Source organism: Mobula hypostoma, chromosome 6 (assembly GCF_963921235.1).
Source record: "Mobula hypostoma chromosome 6, sMobHyp1.1, whole genome shotgun sequence".
NCBI lineage: Eukaryota > Metazoa > Chordata > Chondrichthyes > Myliobatiformes > Myliobatidae > Mobula > Mobula hypostoma.
The window spans coordinates 151200603-151222209 of record NC_086102.1 but is presented as its reverse complement, the minus strand read 5'-3'; the positions used below and the strand labels follow the sequence as shown (position 1 = coordinate 151222209).

At 39.9% G+C, this 21607-nt stretch overlaps 1 protein-coding gene across 3 annotated transcripts in view; it reads left to right on the top strand.

The window, feature by feature from the left end:
- The window catches only part of myo1b (myosin IB), a 275743-nt gene that overhangs the window by 164591 nt on the left and 89545 nt on the right, over positions 1-21607 (top strand). For all 3 annotated transcript variants that reach the window (XM_063051970.1, XM_063051968.1, XM_063051969.1), the window contains exons 8-9: positions 9993-10091; positions 11755-11858. In XM_063051970.1, coding sequence (XP_062908040.1) covers positions 9993-10091; positions 11755-11858 — 203 coding nt within the window. The remainder of the gene's footprint in view (positions 1-9992; positions 10092-11754; positions 11859-21607) is intronic.

Genomic DNA, 21607 nt, shown 5'->3' with positions numbered 1-21607 from the left:
CAACATTCATGTTAAAATCCTCAACGATTATCATGACTTTGCCTTTCTGACACGCCTTTTCTATCTCCTGCTGTAATTTGTAATCCATATCCCGGCTGCTGTTTGGAGGCCTCTATACAACTGCTATTAGGGTCCTTTTACCCTTACCATTCCTTAACTCAACCCAAAGAGACTCTATACCTTCCAATCCTATGTCATCTCTTTCTAATGATTTAATATTATTTCTTACACACACCACCCCTTCTGCCTACTAACCTATCTTTCCAATATACCGTATATCCTTGGATGTTCACCTCCCAATGTCAGCCATCCTTTAGCCAAGTTCCACAACATCATATTTGCCAATCTGTAGCTACATTTCAAGATCGTCCATTTTAATCCTTATGCTGCATGCATTCAAATACAACACTCTCAGTCCAGTATTTGTTGCTTTCTGATTTAACTGCACCGTGCCTCTATTGCCCTGTAAATCATGCCACTGGCTTTGATTAAGCCTCATCTCTTGCCTGTTCTTTCTATAATCTCTGTTGCACACTATCTTTGATTTATTTCTGTTTTCCCCTTCCTCAGCTCTATCACTCCATTTCCCATGCCCCTGCCAAATTAGTTTAGACCCTCCCTAACAGCTCTATTAAATGTTCCCATTAGGATATTGGACCCCTTTGGGTTCAGGTGTAACCCGTCCTTTTTGTACAGGTTGTACCTCCCCAGAAGAGGCCCCAATGATCCAGGAATCTGAAGCCCTGCCCCATACACCAGTCTCTCAGCCACACATTAATATGCATGATCATGCTATTCTTGCACTCGCTAGCATGTGGCACAGGCAGCAATCCTGAGATTACTACCCTGGAGGTCCTGCTTTTCAACTTCCTACCCAACTCTCTGAATTCTCTCTTCAGGACCTCTTCCCTTTTTCTATCTATGTCATTAGTACCAATGTGTAGCAAGACTTTTGGCTGTTCACCCTCTCCCTTCAGAATACTCTTCACCCAATCTGAGACATCCCGTACCCTGGTACCCGGAGGCAACACACCATGTGGGTATCTCTATCAGGCTGACAGAACCTCCTTTCTGTTTTCCTCACTATGGAATCCTCTATGACTACTGCATTCCTCACCTTCCTCTTACCCTTCTGCACCACGGAACCAGACTTGGTGCCAGAGACCCTGTCACTGTGGTCGTCCTCTGTCAGGTCACCCCCCTCAACAGCATCCAAAAGGAGATAATTACTGAGGGGGATGGTCACAGGGGTGCTCTCTACTATCTGAGCTCTTCCCATCCCTTCACTGATAGTCACCCCCTTATCTAACTCCTGCAGTCTCGGGGTGACTAACTCCTTGTAGCTCCTATCTATCTCCTGCTCACTTTCCCTAACAAGGTCATCGAACTACAGCTCCAGATCCCTGACACGGTCTCTCAGGAGCTGCATCTAGGTGCACCTGGCACAGATGTGGCCATCTGGGAGACTGGAAGATTCCCAGGATTCCCACATCTGACACCCGGAGCAAAATACTAACCCTACCGACATGCTCGCTATTCCTCAAAAGAAAGTGCAAAGGAAAACCAAAAACGAAGTCCACTTACCCACTTACCTCGCTGAAGCCCGCTTTCGCCTAAGCCTGAATGAGCGAAAGTCTGTCACTTCTACTCTTGCTACTGGTCTACTCCTGACAATGGCCACTCCGCTTATCTCTCTGTACTCTTATTTAGTTCCTCGAACTCAGTTACCACTGTCGATAGGTCCCACACCATGGACTAATGCCCATGAAGCTCTTGTTTTAAAACACTAACTCTGACCTGCGAGAAGCACTCCTCCGTTGAGCTCATTTGTCACTGATAGGCCCCACACAATGGACTAACGCCCATGAAGCTCTTGTTATAAATCACCAACTCTGACCTGTGAGAAGCATTCCTCCGTTGAGCTCAGTTGGCACTGCTGATAGGCCCTACACAATGGACTAACGTCTGTAAAGCACTTGTTTTAAATAACTGCCTCTGACCTGCAAGAAGCAGTCCTCCGTCGAGCTCAGTTGGCACTGCTGATAGGCCGCGCATGTATATCCATTGGTTGAGTGGTGTTGCAACAATCACCTCACGCTCAACATCAACAAGACCAATGAATTGATTGTAGACTTCAGGAAAGGAAGTTGGAGGAATGTGCACCGATCCTCATTGAGGGGTCAGCAGTGGAAAGAGAGCAGATATAAGTTCCTGGGAGTCAATATCTCAGAGGATCTATCTGGGCTCAAGTCAAATCAAGTCAAGTTTATTGTCATTTCAGTATATTCGTGTATACTGTCAAACGAGACGTTTCTCCAAACCAGAGTGTAAAGCGCTGGTTTCATACACACATGCGTTGCATAACATACATAACACACATTACACGTAATAACTTGTGAAAGTAAGGATGAAATCTACACACAAATGAACACAGTAAAGTGCATAAATTAAATACTGTAAGGTACCAGAACAGATTAACCAGTGACACTTTGAATGCGATGTGGCAGAGAGTTCAGAAGCTTAGTGGCCTGAGGAGAGAAACTGTTTCCCTCCTGACTGTACTTTTTTTTTTATGCACATGACTGCATTCATGAAGAAGGTACAACAGTGGTAGAGTACTTCCTTAGGCATTTGAGGAGATTCTGTATGTCACAAAAGACTTGCAAATTTCTATAACGATCTAGAGAGCATTCTGGTTGCAGCACAGCCTGGTATGGAGGCACAGGATTGCAAGAGGCTGCAGGGAGTTGTAGAATTGGGCAGCTTCATCACAGGCACAACCCTTCTCAACGTTGAGGACATCTTCAGGAGGCCTCAGGAAGGTGGTATCCAGCATTAAGGGTCCTTACCTTCACTCAACGGTTCATGAACCCATGAGCGCTACCTCATTTTGCCTCTCCTTTTTGCACTATTCATTTTTTTGTTATTTTATAATAATTTTATGTCTTTGCACTGTATTGTTGCTGAAAAACAAATTTCTTGTCATATAAGGCAGTGATAATAAACGATTCTGATTCTGATCTTGTTTGATTTGAGAGTGTATAGTTGTAAACTAGAACTTTTGTGTAAATGAATTAATAAAATGTGGCTTTGCTATAGTCATTTAAAAATATATGCCATCACCTTGATGTTCACAAGGGATCGGGTAGAGTGCTTAATCAGAAACAGGTTTCCTGGACATTCTCTCAATATTGCTTGTAGGACATTTTTCAAAATTCATGTGGGTACTTTATATGACAGTTAGTTTGTTCTGCTGTCAGTTGAGAAAGGCTGTGGTGTGAAACTATAGCCAAAGAATAGAGAGAGATTGTAGAGTGAGGGTTTTACGAGGGGTGATTGATAAGTTTGTGACCTACAGTAGAAGGAGTCAGTTTTAGAAAACGTAGCACATTTATTTTTCAACATATTCCCCTCCTACATTTACACACTTAGTCCAGCGGTCATGGAGCATTCGGATCTTGGACCTCCAGAAAGTGCCCACAACAGGGGTGATTGATAGGTTTGTGGCCTAAGGTGATGAGTTATTAACTCATTAACTAGGAGGAGAGCTGTATAAATCATCTCCTTCTACCTTAGGCCACAAACTTATCAATCACCCCAGCTGTGGACACCTTCTGGAGGTCCATGATCCGTATGCTGCACGACTGCTGGACTAAGTGTGTAAATGTAGGAGGGGCCTATGTTGAAAAATAAATGTGCTAGGTTTTCTAAAATTGACTCCTTCTACCTTAGGCCACAAACTTATCAATCACCCCTCGTATTATCATGGCTGTGCAGGGAGAACATGTTTAGGGCTGGGTGAGGTCCAGATGTCAGTAGAATTGAAGGGAGAAATCATGGTGTGAGCAAAACATTTTGAGACGGAGAAGAATAATGTGACCAGGTCACTTGGAGTTTGGAAGAGGTTGGAATCTCAGAACCAGGATGATACTTGCTTGTTAGGCGAGGAGTAAACAGTCTAACCCCTCCTGGTACACAGGCAGGTGCTGTTAATGAACTTACCTTCTACATTACGTCCATCTTTTTGATGTCACCAGTAGAGTTTCCTGAGGTCAGTAAAGTGCTGCAAAATGGTTTGAAGTAGTAAAAGTAAAGTTGAAAGTACAAAGTAAAACTTATTTTCAGAGTACATTTATGTCACCACATACTGTCCTGAGATTCACTTTCCTCTGGGCATACTCAACAAATCTACAGAGTAGCACTATAACAGGATTAATGAAAGATCACGTAGAGTGCAGAAGACAACAAACTGTGCAAGTGGAAACATACAGTAAATAAATAGCAATAAATAACTAGAACATGAAATAACAAAATAAAGAGTCCTTAAAGTAAGATCATTGAGTGTGGAAACACCTCAATGATGGGTCAAGTGAGTGCAGTTATCTCTTTTTGTTCAAGAGCCTGATGGTTGAAGGGTAATAACTGTCCTTGAGCTGGTGGTATGAGTCCTGAGGCTGTTGTATCTTCTACCTGATGACAGCAGCAAAAAAGATCATGGTCTGGGTGAGGAGGATGTCTGATGATGGATGCTGCTTTCCTACGGCAGTGTTTTATCTAGATGTACTTAATGGTTGGAAGGGCTTAACATATGATCGACAGGGCTGAATCTGCGATCTTTTATAGGATTCTCCATTCAAAGGTAAAGTCTCCCATCAAAAGGCTTTCAAAAGCTGCTATTAACTGGACACAAAGGTGAGAGAGGATTGTTGGCTTGCTTTCATCCTGAAACAGGAAATCTGATATTATTTCAAATTCCATTTTCTTACCCCAGCTCTTCGTGGGGTTTAAGTTTTTCCTCAATCATTTCATTGCAGATTACGGTAAAAAAATACATACAATTTTCAATTTCAAAATGTTACGTTCTCAAATAAATAAAACACTGACATAAAATAGATTTCCAAAGCTCTTTTCAATCAGCAATTCTGCTTCCCTGTTGGTTTAATAGCAAAGTACAATTTGCATTTTGATTTGTTTCATTATCAAACAGAATGGCCAAGACATGCAGTGTGTAGAGTTGTACTAGACAATTTATTCGTGTAATTAGTAAGAATGAAAGAATAACATGAAAATGTACTGACAGCACCTGTCATGCTTAGTTAACATTTCAAAAAGTCTATTGTCTGATGTTGTTTCACCAGCAGTGTTCAAAGCGTTCAAGTGGTCTCAAATAATGGAGCATTAAATAACGAGATAAATTAATGTTTCTTTCTGTCCTGCCTGGAGGTTTGGTCCGAGTTAGAATAAAATTCTGTCTGTAGTACCATTTTAGCTTTACTGTAGGCTTGATATATTCCTTTTCTGGATTATGAATCATGTAATTTAGGGTTTAAAACCATACATTACAAGTTATTTCTGAAGGTATGAAACCTTAAATAGACTACAGTAGTACTATCTGATGTTCCTAAAATACTATTGGGTTTAATAATAGTATGCTTTTCTTGAAAACCTTATATTGAACATTTTGATCTGTCATATATTGACTTTGATTCAAGAAATGATTTCTACTGCTTATAAGCAAGTTTTTCATATGTACAAACAGACAGGCTCTTACTAATGTATGCCTGTTGTTTATAGCGCCAAATAGTGAGTAAGTGTCCAGAATCAAAATCAGGTTTATTATCACTGACATATGTCATGAAATTTGTTGTTTTGTTTTGTGGCAGCTGTACAGTGCAATACATCAAATTTATTACAAGTTACAACAAGAAATATAAAGTAATTAAATAGTGCAACAAGAGAGCAAAATAGTGAGGTAGTGTCCAAGGGTTCATGGACCTTTCAGGAATTTGATTGCAGAGGGACAGTAGTAATGAGAAAAGCACATGTTCTGGCTGGTGATGATCCTTAATGATGAATTCACCTCCTTGAGGCACCACCGTGTCCTCGATGATGGGGAGTCTAGTGCCTATATGGAGCTGGCTTCATCTGCAACCTTCTGCAGCTTTTAAAATGCAGGTTAATAGTTATGTTTTAATTTAGTGAGGAAGATTTGGTACAGTTGAGGAATTTCTATTTCATTTGCACTGTGTGATCAATAGGATAGGTTGAATGAGAGGAAAAGTTTGCATTGTGAGCAACATGCTGTATTCCAGTAAAGGAATTTCACTTGAATGTACTAATGAGTTGCAATCACAAAGGTATGTTTCCTCTTATGGGACTCAGTACCTTGTACTGAAAACTGTTTTCAATTAAAGTAACAGTTTACTTCAGGCAAATCTTATGCATGCTGGAAATAATTATTAACATTGTGGAACTTCAAAAAAATAGAACGACTGTGCCATTTAGGAAGAAAAAGAAGAGAAGTGTTACTACTTCATTCTTCCTTTCTATTATTTGTAGGATTCTGCTCCTTTAATGACTTCCCTATCTTCTGGTGATGGTGTGCATTGTGTAAAAGAAGTTGGAACAGATCTGAGAGAGTGATCTCTTGAACTTGCCATTGTAACTACCCCACAAAAGTGAACAACTACACCACATTGTAGCAAAGCAGTTAGCGTAATGCTTTACGATGCCAGCAATGCAGGTTCAGTTCCCGCTGCAGTCTGTAAGTAGTTTGTACATTCTCCCTGTGACTGCATGGGTTTCTTCCAGAAGCCCTGGTCTTTTCTAGCATTCCAAAGGCATACTATGGGTTGGGGTTAGTAAGTTGTGGGTAATCCATGTTGGTGCAGGAGGGCTGCCCGCAGCTTGAAATGTGTTGGTTGTTGATGGAAATGATGCGTTTCACTGTATGTTTCGATGTACATGTGACAAATCAAAGGTTTCAAAGGTACATTTAATGTCAGAGAAATGTATACAATATACATCCTGAAATACTTTTTCTTTACAACCATCCCTGAAAACAGAGGAATGCCCCAAAGAATGACTGACAGTTAAATGTTAGAACCCCAAAGCATGCCCCCAGCTCCCCCCCATCAGTAAGCAGCAGCAAAGCAACAATCCCCCCTGTCCCCCACCAGCAAAAAAAAAGCATCGGTGCCCCCCCATAGGTTTGCAGTACCCCAAAGACTATTTGTTCACCTGGTATTCGACATACCACAGGCTCTCTCTCGCTCCCTAATAAGGGAAAAAAAGGTGTCTCCATTTCACAGCGAGAGGGGAAGCATAACAAATAACTCACTGATTTACAGTTGAAAGTCCGTTGTGTTGCTCTTTCCAAGCTCTGTTTCCAAAGACGCAGGTCTCTGGGCACACAGCCAGCAGCCAGCAGCCAGCTTGCTGCTTTTGATCTTCCACCTCTCACGACACACCAAATTCCTGCAGAGGCACTGACCTTCAGTCCGCCCGCCTCCAGAGCCATGAAATCCCAGATCTCCTAGGCCTCATCCTTGGCACATCAAATAATGCCCAGTCGTGAAACCCCGAGAGCGGGTCCCATTCCCACAAAGAACCGAAGTCAGTGTGTAACTCCAGGTCAGGGTCTTCAAAAGAACCCTGAAAGGGAAAAATAGAGATATTAAAGATAGAAACAGAGCTGTTTCCGAAGATGCCGGCAAATGAGTTACCATTAGGTGCCATTGTCTTTCCCAAGGTCCTCCTAGATCTCGTCTTTATTTCTCTTTAAAAAAATACCATATTTTAAACAAAATGCTCTTTAATTTTTGAGGCTTCATTTCTGCAGATAGTGCACAAACTATGCTGTGATGATTCTTTAGCTTCAATGAGGCTTGAGAGAGAGAGAGAGAGAGAGAGAGAGAGAAAGAGAGGGAGAGGGAGGAGTGAGGGACAAAGGAAAGGAAGGAGAAAGAGAGAGTCTGATAAGAGAAGGGAAGGGGGAAGTGTGGGGTATGTGAGAGCTCTCTCTATGATACTTCTTTGTATGGCTAGATTTGTTTGTTTAATCCCAACCCCATGCCCCTCCCTTAACCAGTGTAGGTGAAATGGGGCTCTTTGGTAGTCTGGATTATTTAACTCCTTAACAAGCTATAGAATTGATTTATATACTATATTCCTACTGGGCCGATGGAACACTAAAGGGAGAAGATAAATTTAGATCTTAGAGACAGCTGTTGCAAAATCTTTTAACATACTGACCAGAATAGCACATTTTAAAAAAGTAAACTTTTGAAAATTAAGAGTGCACATTAACAATGTTCATAATTATTTACATTAAGTATTTCACTTTTGGCTGATTGTGATTTTATGAGCCAATTCTGATGGAGTTAGCTTATTTACATTTCAGGAACCCATTTTTAGCATATATCATATCAGAATTTGCAACATAGTATTAGAATAGCCTCTTTGAACACTTAAGTGCTTGTCTGTTTAAAATCTTTCATATCAGATTTTTGAGAACTCATTTGAGATCATGGACAGGACAGAGAGTTGTGTTGAAACAAAGTAGATGTAGGCTTTTCTTTAATAAAATAAGTTACAAATAATATGACATAAAACCAGTGGAAGAAGGGAGAAAGATGGTATGAGTAAGAAGACTCAAAAGTAACATCAGAACATTGAGATAATATGTTGAGGAGATAAGAAAAACAAGAAAAGAAAACAGAAAAATCTAGTACCAGAAAGCGAACGTACATCTTTGTGAATTCTGTTCCAGAATAGGAAAGGAGATTTCTCACTTTGTCCCACCCATCTCATAGAACCTGTTACCCACAATCGAATTAAATCCCTATCTTTGGTCCCCCTACTGTTCTGGTTTATAAATTCTCCATCCCAGTCTTGTTTTGCTTCATCTCAAATGAGCTTTGGTCTGAGATCAGCTCTTACTATATAAGATCATAAGACATAGGAGCAGAATTGGGCCCTCTGGCCCTTCAAGTCTGTTCCAGCATCCAATGATGGCTGATTTATTTTCTCTCTCAACCTCATTTTCTTGCCTTCTCCTCGTAATGATTGTTGCACTTACTAAACAAGAACTTTTTAATCTTCACTTTAAATATGGCCCCCAAAGCCATCTGTGGCAATTAATTCTGAGACATGTCATCCTCTGGCTAAAGACAAATCCTCATCTTTTCTGTTCTAAAAAGTTTTCTTTCTTTTCTGAGGCCATGCCCTCTGGACCTATTTTCTCTTATTATTGGACTGCTTCACATTCATTCTATCTAGGCCTTTCAATATTTGGTAGGCTTCAATGAGATTCCCCATCATTCTTCTAAACTCCAGCAATCATACACAAGTACAGCTATCAAATACTCTTCATATGTTAATTCTTTTATTCTCTGGATTATTCTTGTAAACATCCCATAGACCCTCTCCAATGCCAGCACATCCTTTCTTAGATAAGATGCCCATAACTGCTCACAATACTCCAAATCCTGATAACAACAGCACTTGAATCTCGCAAGATAGCAAGGGTATTCCATCCATGTTCTTTGAGCTTTACGTAATGTGATGTACAAATAGATTTCTCAGCTCGATAGTAGGGTAAGTGGATATCAGCACTGGGTACCTGACTAGATGTCTTTGCAGTTGCAGGGGATAGGCTTATTTAGGCTTCCTCCACAAATAGGGATGGGTGTATGGGAGGGATAGAGAGAAAGAGTATAACAGAGATGTCCAGTGGAAAAGAAAACAGACACAATTCAGGATTAGAAGCACTGAAACATTATGTTACTTAACATAGAACTTGCTTTCTGGAATGGGTACAATTGGCAGTGGTAGAATGGAGTCATAATAATCAGGATTTTTGACCCTTACTAGTTATACAAAAGATACTTCAATACATATCCATTTTAGAAAGTTTATTTTAGCAAATATTTCCCTTCATTCATCTCTTCCTGACAGTCAACAGGAGCACAAATGCATAATCTGAACCCATAGTAAGTCAGGAATGCCTAAATCCAAAATAATATTTCTTTTAATTCTTCATATCTCATAGCAACAAGTACAGTGGAAAACATGAAAAAATCCGATGACATGTATCACTGGAAAATTGTTACCACTGCATTTCGTAAAGATGCGAGATAGATGATCCAAAAGTACTTACAATGTTTTCTGCTATTTTATTAACTTAAAAAAAAACTCTTTCCCTTTAAAAGATCTCCTGGAGAAGTCACGTGTTGTCAAGCAACCTGGTGGTGAACGGAATTTCCACATCTTTTACCAGCTGTTGTCAGGGAGCTCTGAGGATTTGCTGAGTAAGTACAATGCATCTGTGCATTATAATCAGCATGTATACCCAATCACGTGAATAACCAAGAACTAAATTATTCTATTGATAACAATTGTTTGAATTTATGTAGCATTCTTAGCAAAGATGTCTATGGTTATAGATTTTTGAGGTGGCAGAAAGAAGTTGGTGATTTCCAAGTGGTCAATGATAAAATCATTTACTGTTTCTAATTTGCATCAATAAATTTGATGCAAATTCAATTAATTTGCAAACAATACCTTTTCTTGCAGGCACAGTCAGTATGAATATACTGTGTTTAAATCCATGAGAAGAACAATATGAAGTCTTTGAAAAACTGGCCAATTTACAAACCAGTGTTTTCACTGATCTTGTCATGATTTCTGAAAAACTATATTGTGTCTAACAGCCTGCCACTGGAGAGGTTGCGAATAAGTAAAACGTCTGGATTGAATTGATTGAATTGAATTGAATTGACTTTATTTCTTACATCCTTCACATACACGAGGAGTAAAAATATTTACGTTACGTCTCCATCTAACTGTGCAATGTGCAATCATAGTAATTTATAATAATTTATAAATAGAACAGTCAGTGAAATATCGAGTACACACAAGTCAGCGTGAGTTCATCAGTCTGATGGCCTGGTGGAAGAAGCTGTCCCGGAGCCTGTCGGATCTGGCTTTTATGCTGCGGTACCATTTCCCAGATGGTAGCAGTTGGAATAGATTGTGCTTGGGATGGCTTGGATCCCCAATGATCCTACGGGCCCTTTTTACACACCTGCCCTTGTAAATGTACTGAATCATGGGAAGTTCACAAGTACAGATACGCTTGGCTCTATGCACCACTCTCTGCAGAATCCTGCAATTAAGGGAGGTACAGTTCCCATAGCAGGCAGTGATGCAGCCAGTCAGAATGCTCTCAATTGTGCCCCTGTAGAAAGTTCTTACGATTTGAGGGCCCATACCAAACTTCCTCAATCGTCTGTGGTGAAAGAGGTGCTTTTGTGCCTTTTTCACCACATAGCTGGTGTGTACAGACCACATGAGGTCCTCGGTGATGTGGATGCCGAGGAACTGGAAGCTGTTTACCCTCTCAACCCCAGATCCATTGATGTCAGCAGGGGTTAGTCCGTCTCCATTCCTCCTGTAATCCACAACCAGCTCCTTTGTTTTTGCAACAGTGAGGGAGAGGTTGCTTTCTTGACACCACTGTGTCGGAGAGATTGAACACTGAATGGGCACCAATGTGTTGTTTGTTCCCTTGGGCTGTTAGGATTGGAAGGTTTCAGGAAAAAGTCCTGTCCAGCTGAGAACAGGGTCATTTATGGAACAATGCAGTTTCAGGTATGAATATGAATCTTGTCCAATGTGGAATGTGGAGCTGATACGATGTCAGAAGGTACACATTTATTCATCAAAGATTGCACAGCATTAAAGTTCCAGCTTACTATACTATTTTACTGAGTGATTTCACTGGGTTACCAGACATTAAATGAGAGATTATTGACCATTACCCCAAATAAGCAATTGCAGAGTTCCAAAGATTATGATACTGTCATCTGCTGGTATCGTCTGTGCAATGACCACACAACTCTTAAAGGCTGTTCAATAAAAGGCATGTTGTGAAACACAGAAACTTTAATAATGTTAACTTTTCACTTGCAGGGCAATTGAAGCTGGAGAGGGATTTCAACCATTACAATTATCTGGGCCTGGACTCGGCAGAAGTGAATGGGTTAGATGATGCTGCCAACTTCAGAACAGTAAAAGTAAGATGCTAATATTAACTTTAAATCCCATGGTTTTCTTTGGTTGAAGTATTATGACTTTTTTATATAATGATTTAATTGGATAATGTTTACTACAATCCTGCATTCTCACTGAAGGGTTCAGATGACCATTTATTTTTAAATATATTTTAATGATATTCACCAGAGTGCATGATATAATCTCCTATGTGATTATAAACAGTAGTCAATGAATATGGCCAGTTTCTACCAACTTCTTTCTGTTTTCTTAACTTTTCTTCTTTTGCTTCCTCAGATATCTTCTTTCCGTTTACAACCCACAAAGCCAAACAGTTTTAAAAATTAACTTGATTTTATAAAATTCTACTGAGATGATACTGCATTCTCTCCCATTCAGTCACCCAATCTCTCTCTTCCTCCCCCCCCCGTTCAACAATACAGTTTTTTTGAGTTCACAGAATATGAAAGAAAATCTACAACTGATGTAAAATCTGAACAAGATCATGGCAAAGGTAGTGGGCAAAACACTTTTTCCATCTGTTGATGGCACTGAACAACTCTAGACTTCCTACACAAGCACAGCAAATTAAATGCATTTACAGTAAAGTGAATTCCAGTTACTTTCTATACCCGGACGTAAGGTTTCTAATTAAACAGGATGAGGTAATCCTGAGTGGGCAGAAACATTTGGACTGGTGGGAAGAATTCTGTGCAATTAGGGTTGCACAATTAACTCAGACCTAGAATATATGAATGATCTTCACCTGTAGTCAGGTGCCTCAAATTTAAATAATCCCTGTCAATTTACGCAGGTGCTTTCTAACTCTGCATTATAATTGTCCCCGAATACTATATTACCAACGTAAATAATGAACCAATTAAATTCTTAGGTTGAGTGTTTGTGGTGAACATATGTCTATTCCATTTGAATTAATGTACAAGTGTGTGATTACGCACCACTGGATAATGTAAACAAATAGAACTGGTTTAGACTTGCTCTGTTTTTGCAGAGGAAGACATATTTTAAGACTGTGAGAGAAAATACACTGTGATGCTGAAAACAAGTTTTAGGTCATCATATGAAGGAGACTTGTTTATTCCAGTCATGTTAGTTTTCAGTTTTGTAAAGTTAGCTTCTAAATCTCTGGAGCACAGAAGCTACCGTCAATATTGTTTTACACAAGACCGCATCATTTTCCCAGTATACACAGCTGAAATTTTAATGGCAATAGTCAGTTCAATCCATCTGTCAACACTTGCAATTAGTCCTGAGTGTAAAGGAAAACAAGTTGGAGTAAAGTTACTTCTGGCTTAACTGTTGAAGTACAAGTAATGACCATAGAGTACCACTACAGATCATCTGGTCCAGCAAGTCTGTGCAGCCTGTTGTGCTGCTTCCAATTTTCTCCATGTTCATCTTTATTGGAGGCCGCCCTTCTTCTTCTTTCACTTTTCTTAGGCAGTCCTTCGGGGATGAGGATGACCTTTTCCAACTCCAGATCTCAGGGGTGCATGATGCTGTTACCTGACAGCCTTTAACATTGGAGTAGCTGTTGCACTCTAGCTACCTCATGTAATTAATGCATTGAGGCCTTAGGTTTGTGGCAATGAAGTTCAAGAGAGCTGTAGATCCGGCTCTGCCTCACAGACTTATTGCACAAACGGGCACAGATACACACACACACAGATGGCCATGCCCATGACCTTTCTGTACCCTGATTTCATCTCTGCATCACTACCCCTCCCTCGGTCTTTCTCCCTCCCTCACTTAATTGCTTCCTTAATTCTTTACCCCCTTCATGTAACTTCAACCCCAACCTGCCCTCCCCCACTTTTCAGACCCCTCCCCTTATGCTCAGCTGTGTCTCCCTCTGCTTCTTGGTGCTTCCTTTCCCTTTTCACTCCCTACACCTGCCTATCCCAATGTTTCCCCTTCCCCTTTCATTCAATTGCCACCTGCTCAATGCCAAGGTGAGGTAGCGCCTACTCCCAACTTTCCAAGCCTGCTCCCACGTTGCTCATTGCCTTCTGCCCTGCATCCAGCCATTGCACTGCCCACCAGCACAGACCTCCTACAATCATCCCAGAAAACGACAGGAAAATTTTCAGCTGCGTAACTGGTATGGCCTGATGTCAGTAAATGGAGACGTTCTGATGGGTTGTGGATCCTTCCTGCAAGAGTGGGAGTGTCTCACTCAGCTCTATGTAGTGGCTATTGGGCCTGCTCAGTAACATCATAGAGTTGAGATCTACTTCAGCACTAATGAAGGGATGTTGGGATTTTATTTGATCTGTTCCCTTGGAGTCCAAGTTGTCTATCATCATACTTGTAGATTCTCCTTTGAGAAATTCTCAAAGCTCACATGGTAGTGGAGGGGGAGAGATGGCATGGCAGAGTAGCAGTTAGCACAACTGCTTTACAGCACCAATAATTACCAGTTGGGGTTCAATTCTTGCCACTGCCTGAAAGGAGTTTGTATGTTCTTCCCATGACTGGGTTTCCTCCAGATGCTCTGGTTTCCTCCTACATTCCAAAGACGTATGGTTAGGGTTAGGTTTAATGATTTGTGACCCCATTACAATCCTTGCTGATTTCCTTTGATGCAAATGACACATATCACTGTATGTTTCGGTCAGTGTTTTAATGTATATGTGACAAATAAAGCTAATCTTATCTTACCTGGTTTTAACTCCCAACTTATCACTTGCTCTTGATGTCTACACAATCTGTGCTTGGGCATCCAACGTTGATCATGTGTTTCACCACTGATGCTCTATTCCCTGATGTCCAAAGCTTTGAGATTCCTTTCAAATTACTTCTCTTCATTTAATCTTCCTGATGTAACCCTCCTTCAACTCCAGACTCACCCCATAACTTCTCTGCTAATACAGGTGCTTGCACAAAATTGACAAGGATTCTACAATGAAGTATCTGTTTCAGCTCATCTCTTCCATCTCTGAAGAACTTAATAAAGCATGTGAGATCCCAAGCCTCCACTTATAAAAGTCCAGGATCCCAAATACTTTATTAGGTTATTTCTTTGAATAGGCACTAGCACATGCTAGTATTTTCTTGAATCTTTGTTGTTTTGGTTTAGCACAAATTTTATATTCCTTGTCTGGTTTTGCATTCATTACTCTTTTCTCTTTTATTCAATGACCTTAAACTTGCTTGCATTCTAAGCTGTTTTTAAAGATAAACTACACACCCCTCAATCACCCTTTCAATAAAACTTAATTTGTTAGACATGTAATTTGTGCTCATCACATTCTGGTTGGTTCTCATATATTTGGCCATTACTGCTTAATAGTGTTTTAAGATTTTCATGAATTATTCTGTCCAATAGAATCCTCACTTCAAATATTTGTATGATTATTCAGTATCTGGCAAATTTAGCCTTAACATTTTCAAACAAGATATGATATTGCCAATCATCCACTGCTTTGATCCCTAAAGCAGGGGAATCTTGAAAGATTGGGGCAACTTCTCTCTGATTCTAATATTCCTTCAGTGACGTGCGATGTTTCACATTTGGATTGTATGATTATTGATTTTAATCTTCTTTCTGTTTCTATTTGTATCTCATCCAATATCTAATGTACTCCTAGTAGTGATTAAGTTATTGCAGCCATAGTTCGGGACTGCTGATCCCAAGACAAGAACTTGAATCCCACCATGAAAGGTTTATCCCACCATAAATTCCAATAATTATCTAAAAGAAAAGCTAGTCTCAGTAGTGATAATGGTTTGTAGCAAAAAGCCATCTGGTTCACTTATGTCCATCTGTGTACCTACCCAATCTAGCCTGTGTGTGACTCCAGATCCACCAGTATGGTTGAATCTTAAGTGCCTCATTTCTGAGTCAATGAATAATGGCTAACAAATGTCGGCATTTCCAGTGATATCTATGCCCCATAAGTGAATAAATAAAAAAAAATGGAAGTCCACTTGGGTCCATGTTCAGCCTAACACTTCTGTGAAAATCCATTTATCATTTGTAAGCCTTTAGAAGGCATTTATCTTCCTTATTGTGGGATGTATTGTTTTACCATTCTTATTTAGTTTTGCCCTGGACATTTTATACTCAGTTGCTTTTACTGCTTCATCTCACACAGTGATCTTTTGTCATCCAAGTGAACCTGGCTTTTGGTTGCCAATTGTTTATTTGAGGAGTGGATGTACACGTGCTATCTCCTCTTTAAAGGACGTCGATTACATTTTATACACAGCAGTCTTTGACACTTACCTACTTTGGCCAGATTATTCTTTAATTTGCTGCAATTACCCCACATCTATTAATGAGATTTTTTTTAATTGATCCCTTTTGTTGCTTCATGTCTAATCTGAACTGCAGGTACAACGATCACTATTACCAGCTGCACTGCTTTCTTCATTGTTCAGGAAGCATGCTGATCGTGTGCTCTCAGCACAAGCACAACTACAGCTTTTGCATTGAATTTTGAAAATTGGATAGGAAGAGTAATAAATTTTTCTTAAACCATCTCTACTATTTTGCTTTCCAATCTTTCTTTATTTTTGTTCTTTTCCTTCCTATCACAGAATGGTTTGTAATCATATTACTTGTGATCATATAAAAAAAATTGCTTATAATATAAATATTTGTGTTGAAGACAGTACAGGAAAATGCTGTTGATAACTCCATTCCTCACAATAAGTGACTCAATTGCTGGAAGAATTAACTGCCATGACCCTTCATCATTCAGGTTCAAATTTAGTTCATAAGTAATGCATAATAACATTGATATCAAGTCTTCTCTATGTTTCCTTTTCTAAAAGTTATAGATTCTTGTGCATCGTCTCCCAGATCCACAAGATCTGCAATTTGACAGCAATCTCAGTTTGTTTTCCACTCAATATAAGACCATAGACCATAAGACAAAGGAGCAGAAGTAGGCCATTCTGCCCATCGAGTCTGCTCTGCCATTTTATCATGAGCTGATCCATTTTATCCTACTTAGTCCCACTGCCCCGCCTTCTCACCATAACCTTTGATGCCCTGGTTACTCAGATACCTATCAACCTCTGCCTTAAATACACCCAATGACTTGGCCTCCACTGCTGCCCGTGGCAACAAATTCCATAGATTCACCACCCTCTGACTAAAAAAATTTTTTCGCATTTCTGTTCTGAAAGGGCGCCCTTCAATCCTGAAGTCATGCCCTCTCGTACTAGACTCCCCCATCATGGGAAACAACTTTGCCACATCCACTCTGTCCATGCCTTTTAACATTCGAAATGTTTCTATGAGGTCTCCCCTCATTCTTCTAAACTCCAAGGAATACAGTCCAAGAGCGGACAAACGTTCCTCATATGTTAACCCTCTCATTTCCGGAATCATTCTAGTGAATCTTCTCTGTACCCTCTCCAACGTCAGCACATCCTTTCTTAAATAAGGAGACCAAAACTGCCCACAGTACTCCAAGTGGGGTCTCACCAGCGCCTTATAGAGCCTCAACATCACATCCCTGCTCCTATACTCTATTCCTCTAGAAATGAATGCCAACATTGCATTCGCCTTCTTCACTACCGACTCAACCTGGAGGTTAACTTTAAGGGAATCCTGTACGAGGACTCCCAAGTCCCGTTGCATCTCAGAACTTTGAATTCTTTCCCCATTTAATTAATAGTCTGCCCGTTTATTTTTTCTGCCAAAGTGCATAACCATACACTTTCCAACATTGTACTTCATTTGCCACTTCTCTGCCCATTCTTCCAATCTATCCAAGTCTCTCTGCAGATTCTCCGTTTCCTCAGCACTACTGGCCCCTCCACCTATCTTCGTATCGTCAGCAAACTTAGCCACAAAGCCATCTATTCCATAATCCAAATCGTTGATGTACAATGTAAAAAGAAGCGGCCCCAACACTGATCCCTGTGGAACACCACTGGTAACCGGCAGCCAACCAGAATAGGATCCCTTTATTCCCTCTCTCTGTTTCCTGCCAATCAGCCAACGCTCTATTCACGTATGTAACTTTCCTGTAATTCCACGGGCTCTTATCTTGTTAAGCAGCCTCATGTGTGGCACCTTGTCAAAGGCCTTCTGACAAGGCCTCCTTTCCCTTAAGGGATGGGTAATAAATGTCAGACTTTGCAAATGACACCCAAATCTGAAGCACAAAGTTCAATAAAAAATACAGAGAATTGAGCACAATTGTCTGTGTTGCCATTGCTTCTAAAGCTTAGTGCCCACGATAAACTGTAAAGAAGGTATTAACCCTCTTCCATCAGCTCTTTTTTTTCCATAATCCAAATTAATAATAGATTTAAGTAAAATGGTTTAGAATTTATTTCTACCAACTAAATTCCTTTTTAAAAAAATCTAGGGTTTCATAAATGATACAACACAAAAGACCGTAATGCTTATCATACCCCTTGTGGCTATTTGACACACAAACCTGGTCTTCTGGTCTTATTTTTCCATAGCCCTGCATGTTTTGCAATACACATTGATTTCAGTTTGATGTAACCTGTACTTATTTGGACACCACTATTTATTTTGCCATTATGAGGTATGCTATTGGTTAATGCCTCACTGATTAGGAGAAAGGTTATGGAAACCTCGGGAATCTGTGTCCAGGTTCATTGTTGCTATTGGAATGTACAGTAATACTGTACTCAATTTGTGAGTAGAAAAACAGAATATTATCGGAAATTTTATTATCACTCTCTAAATGCATTTGTTGAAAAAACTTTACTGAATATAAGTGGTACAATTTATAAGGGTCCTCTGCTACATGCAGGTGAATAACTGGTGACTTAAAAAATCAATAATTAAGTGTTGCCTCGCCAGAAATAAACTCTATGCAAACTTTAGCCACATTATGTAATATGCTGTTCCCTGGAAATTTATTGGCCTATTTAATGTTGGTTTGCTTACGGTATTTGCTGATTTTTTTTTTGCTTTTGTTCATTGAACCATAAGTTTTGAAAGTAAACTCATCTGGCTTGTTCTTCACTGGATCTCATCAATGGAACTTCCAGATTCTTCCCGGTTCTCCATGCTTACTACATTTCAGTTTAAAATCATTTCATTTTTTTATTATATGGAAGATTTTTTATTGGACATTTGATTTATATTCACTTGTATACCACTGTGTTTACTAGCAATGCATTGGTTTCTGAGTTTATGCTGCATGATTAAGCAAAAGATTATGGAAACTGCAGGAATCTGTGTCCAAGCTCTATGTTAGTATTGAAGGTTTGGAGAAACAACAAGTATGCGGAAAGGATATCAGAGTGTTAACTAAATTTCAGAAACTGTGTTCAGAAAACTTGCATGCGAAAGCAGTTACAATGCAGACATAACAAGTAAAGGGAAGACCTTTATTGGCCTTTAAGTATAAATATACTGAAGTCTCTATACAACTATTTGGCGTATTGACGAGACTACAAATGGAGTACTGGGTGTAGGTTAGGTTTTCTTAATTAGGTAATAATGCACTTGTCCTGGTGGCAGTACAGAGAAACCTGAATCCTGGAATGAGAAATGATGAGCAAGTTGGTCATATAAACTTTGGAGCTTAGAAAAATGGAACGAGACTTTACTCAAGCACGTTAGGCTCTCGGATCCTATGTCCCATGTGATGCCTATAGTTGGGCTTTCGTCCCATCTGATGCCTAGAGTTGGGCTTTAGTCCCACGTGATGCCTAGAGTGGCCATTAACAATAGAAAGTAGTCAGGTTCCTTGTGAGTTTTTCAAAGAGCTGATCTTAAATTCCGTTTTAGGCGCAATGGGTCTTTGAGTTATCATTATACTATATCTTCCCATGCATGTATTAATTTTGTTAAATACAGACAGGCGTGGTAAAAATGAGATTCTCAGGAGCTGACACTATAAAAGTCTGTAATTTTTGAGGGCGACTAGGGAGAAAATTTGTACAGTGTCTTGACTTAGGGAACTGGGATTGTTTTCTATCTGAGCCTAAGGTATGCACAGCTGACTTCTTAACTTGTCTTTTATGTATATTTTTCAATGCCCTAAGGAGTTTTCTTTAGAGAATAATGGTAAGATTTCAGGAGGTGATAACTATCAGGTACAACATTATATTTTCTTTATCCTCTTTCACATTATAATTTCCTAAAATATCTATGATTACAAGACACAGTTTGTCTCCCTGAACCTGTGTGGCTTCTGGGACCTTCTGTACGTTGGGGCATGCTGTGCCCTCTCACGACAATACCTGGTCTCATATTACACCAAGAGTAAGGCCACCCATAAACTCAGCTGTGAATATTTTGGATCTTCTATCTGACAGAGATGCGGAGGTGGGGCCATTCAGGATATTCCAGTGTGAGATAGCTTGAATTTTACACTATTGGTGGGAGTGGTGGGGTCAGGCAGAATCAAAGCCAAAGCCAAACATCAGATCAGCCTCGATTGTTTTGAATGGATGAACAGGCTTGAGGGCTCACTCCGCTCTGCTGTCATTATATTCTTATTTTATTAATTTTTTGATTTCCATTGACCTCATATGCTGATTGGTGGGGAAAACAATGGGACTGGAATCCACCTCTTGTTCGTAGAGTTCAGCACACATGTGAACTCTGGCTGCCAGCTATTGATCACTTTTACACATATGATTCTATTGACTTAAATGGAGTCATGTGTCTGAAGGTGATCTCGACCAATGGTGAAAACACACAGGTTTCTTTTTGCGGGTGACTAGCAATTTCTCCACCAGTTATATCTTATTGACTGACCTTCTGTGTTAAGGGGAGAAAGCAGCACCTGTGCATGATTTACTTCAGGTTCACCATGTTGATGATCCAGTGCAATGGAATATCTTGCATGCTGTTTCTGAGAGTGAGTTCTGTGGCGAAATGGCCACAAAGAGTCAAGATATGAAGTATTTAAAGAAAAAGGAGATCAGAAGTGTGCAGAGGTCCATATGAAATTTATGCAAGGGCTCTCCACATGGACAGCATGTGATCTAGTAAAGGAAGAAAAGCTCAGTTGATGGTTAAGGGACTGCTTTCAAACAGGAAAGGGGAAATCCAGCTAAGGGAATCATCTTGGTGTCTATCTATTGATCTGATGAAATGTGGGAAATATTGTGCAAGCAGATATGAAAGTAACATAAATTAGTTGAGGCACATTGCCATTGAGAGGGTAGCCAAGAAAAATATGTGAGGAGAATGGAATGGAAGGGTACTCTCATATTTCCTTATGACAGAATGATACTGTTCAACCCATCAAGTATGGTGGCCCCCATTGCTGCATGTTTTCCTCTGTAACTTATTCTTGCTCAGATGCTCGTTAATTGTTCCCGATTCTCCTACTGCCCATCTACACTGAGGTAATTTAGGCTATCTACCAACACAAGTAGAAGTAACTTGGAACAGCCAGAGAAACCCCATGGACTCCAGTGAGAATGTGCGTATTGCACAGAAAAGGCACTGGAGGCCAAGGTCAAATGTTGTTAACTTTTTCACTTTACTCTGCCATTATCTTTTTTTATGAAACAGAATGTGGTAATCTGGGAGGATGTTCTGTGCTATAAAATCTGTGTGATCCCATGCAAGGATAATCCATGAAGAATACTTCTTCCATGTCTTGATGGATAAATTTTTCTCAGATTGGATATATTATCTTTCAATTCCATATACGTCCACCAACCCTTCCGTACTCCTTGGTTTGCGTGAACAATTCTATTGTTAAAATCATTCTGTCAATAATAGGTGGGGCCGTGTTTCTGTAGGATTGAACAGCTGAATGAACTGAAAAGATGAAAGTGATTTGTGCTA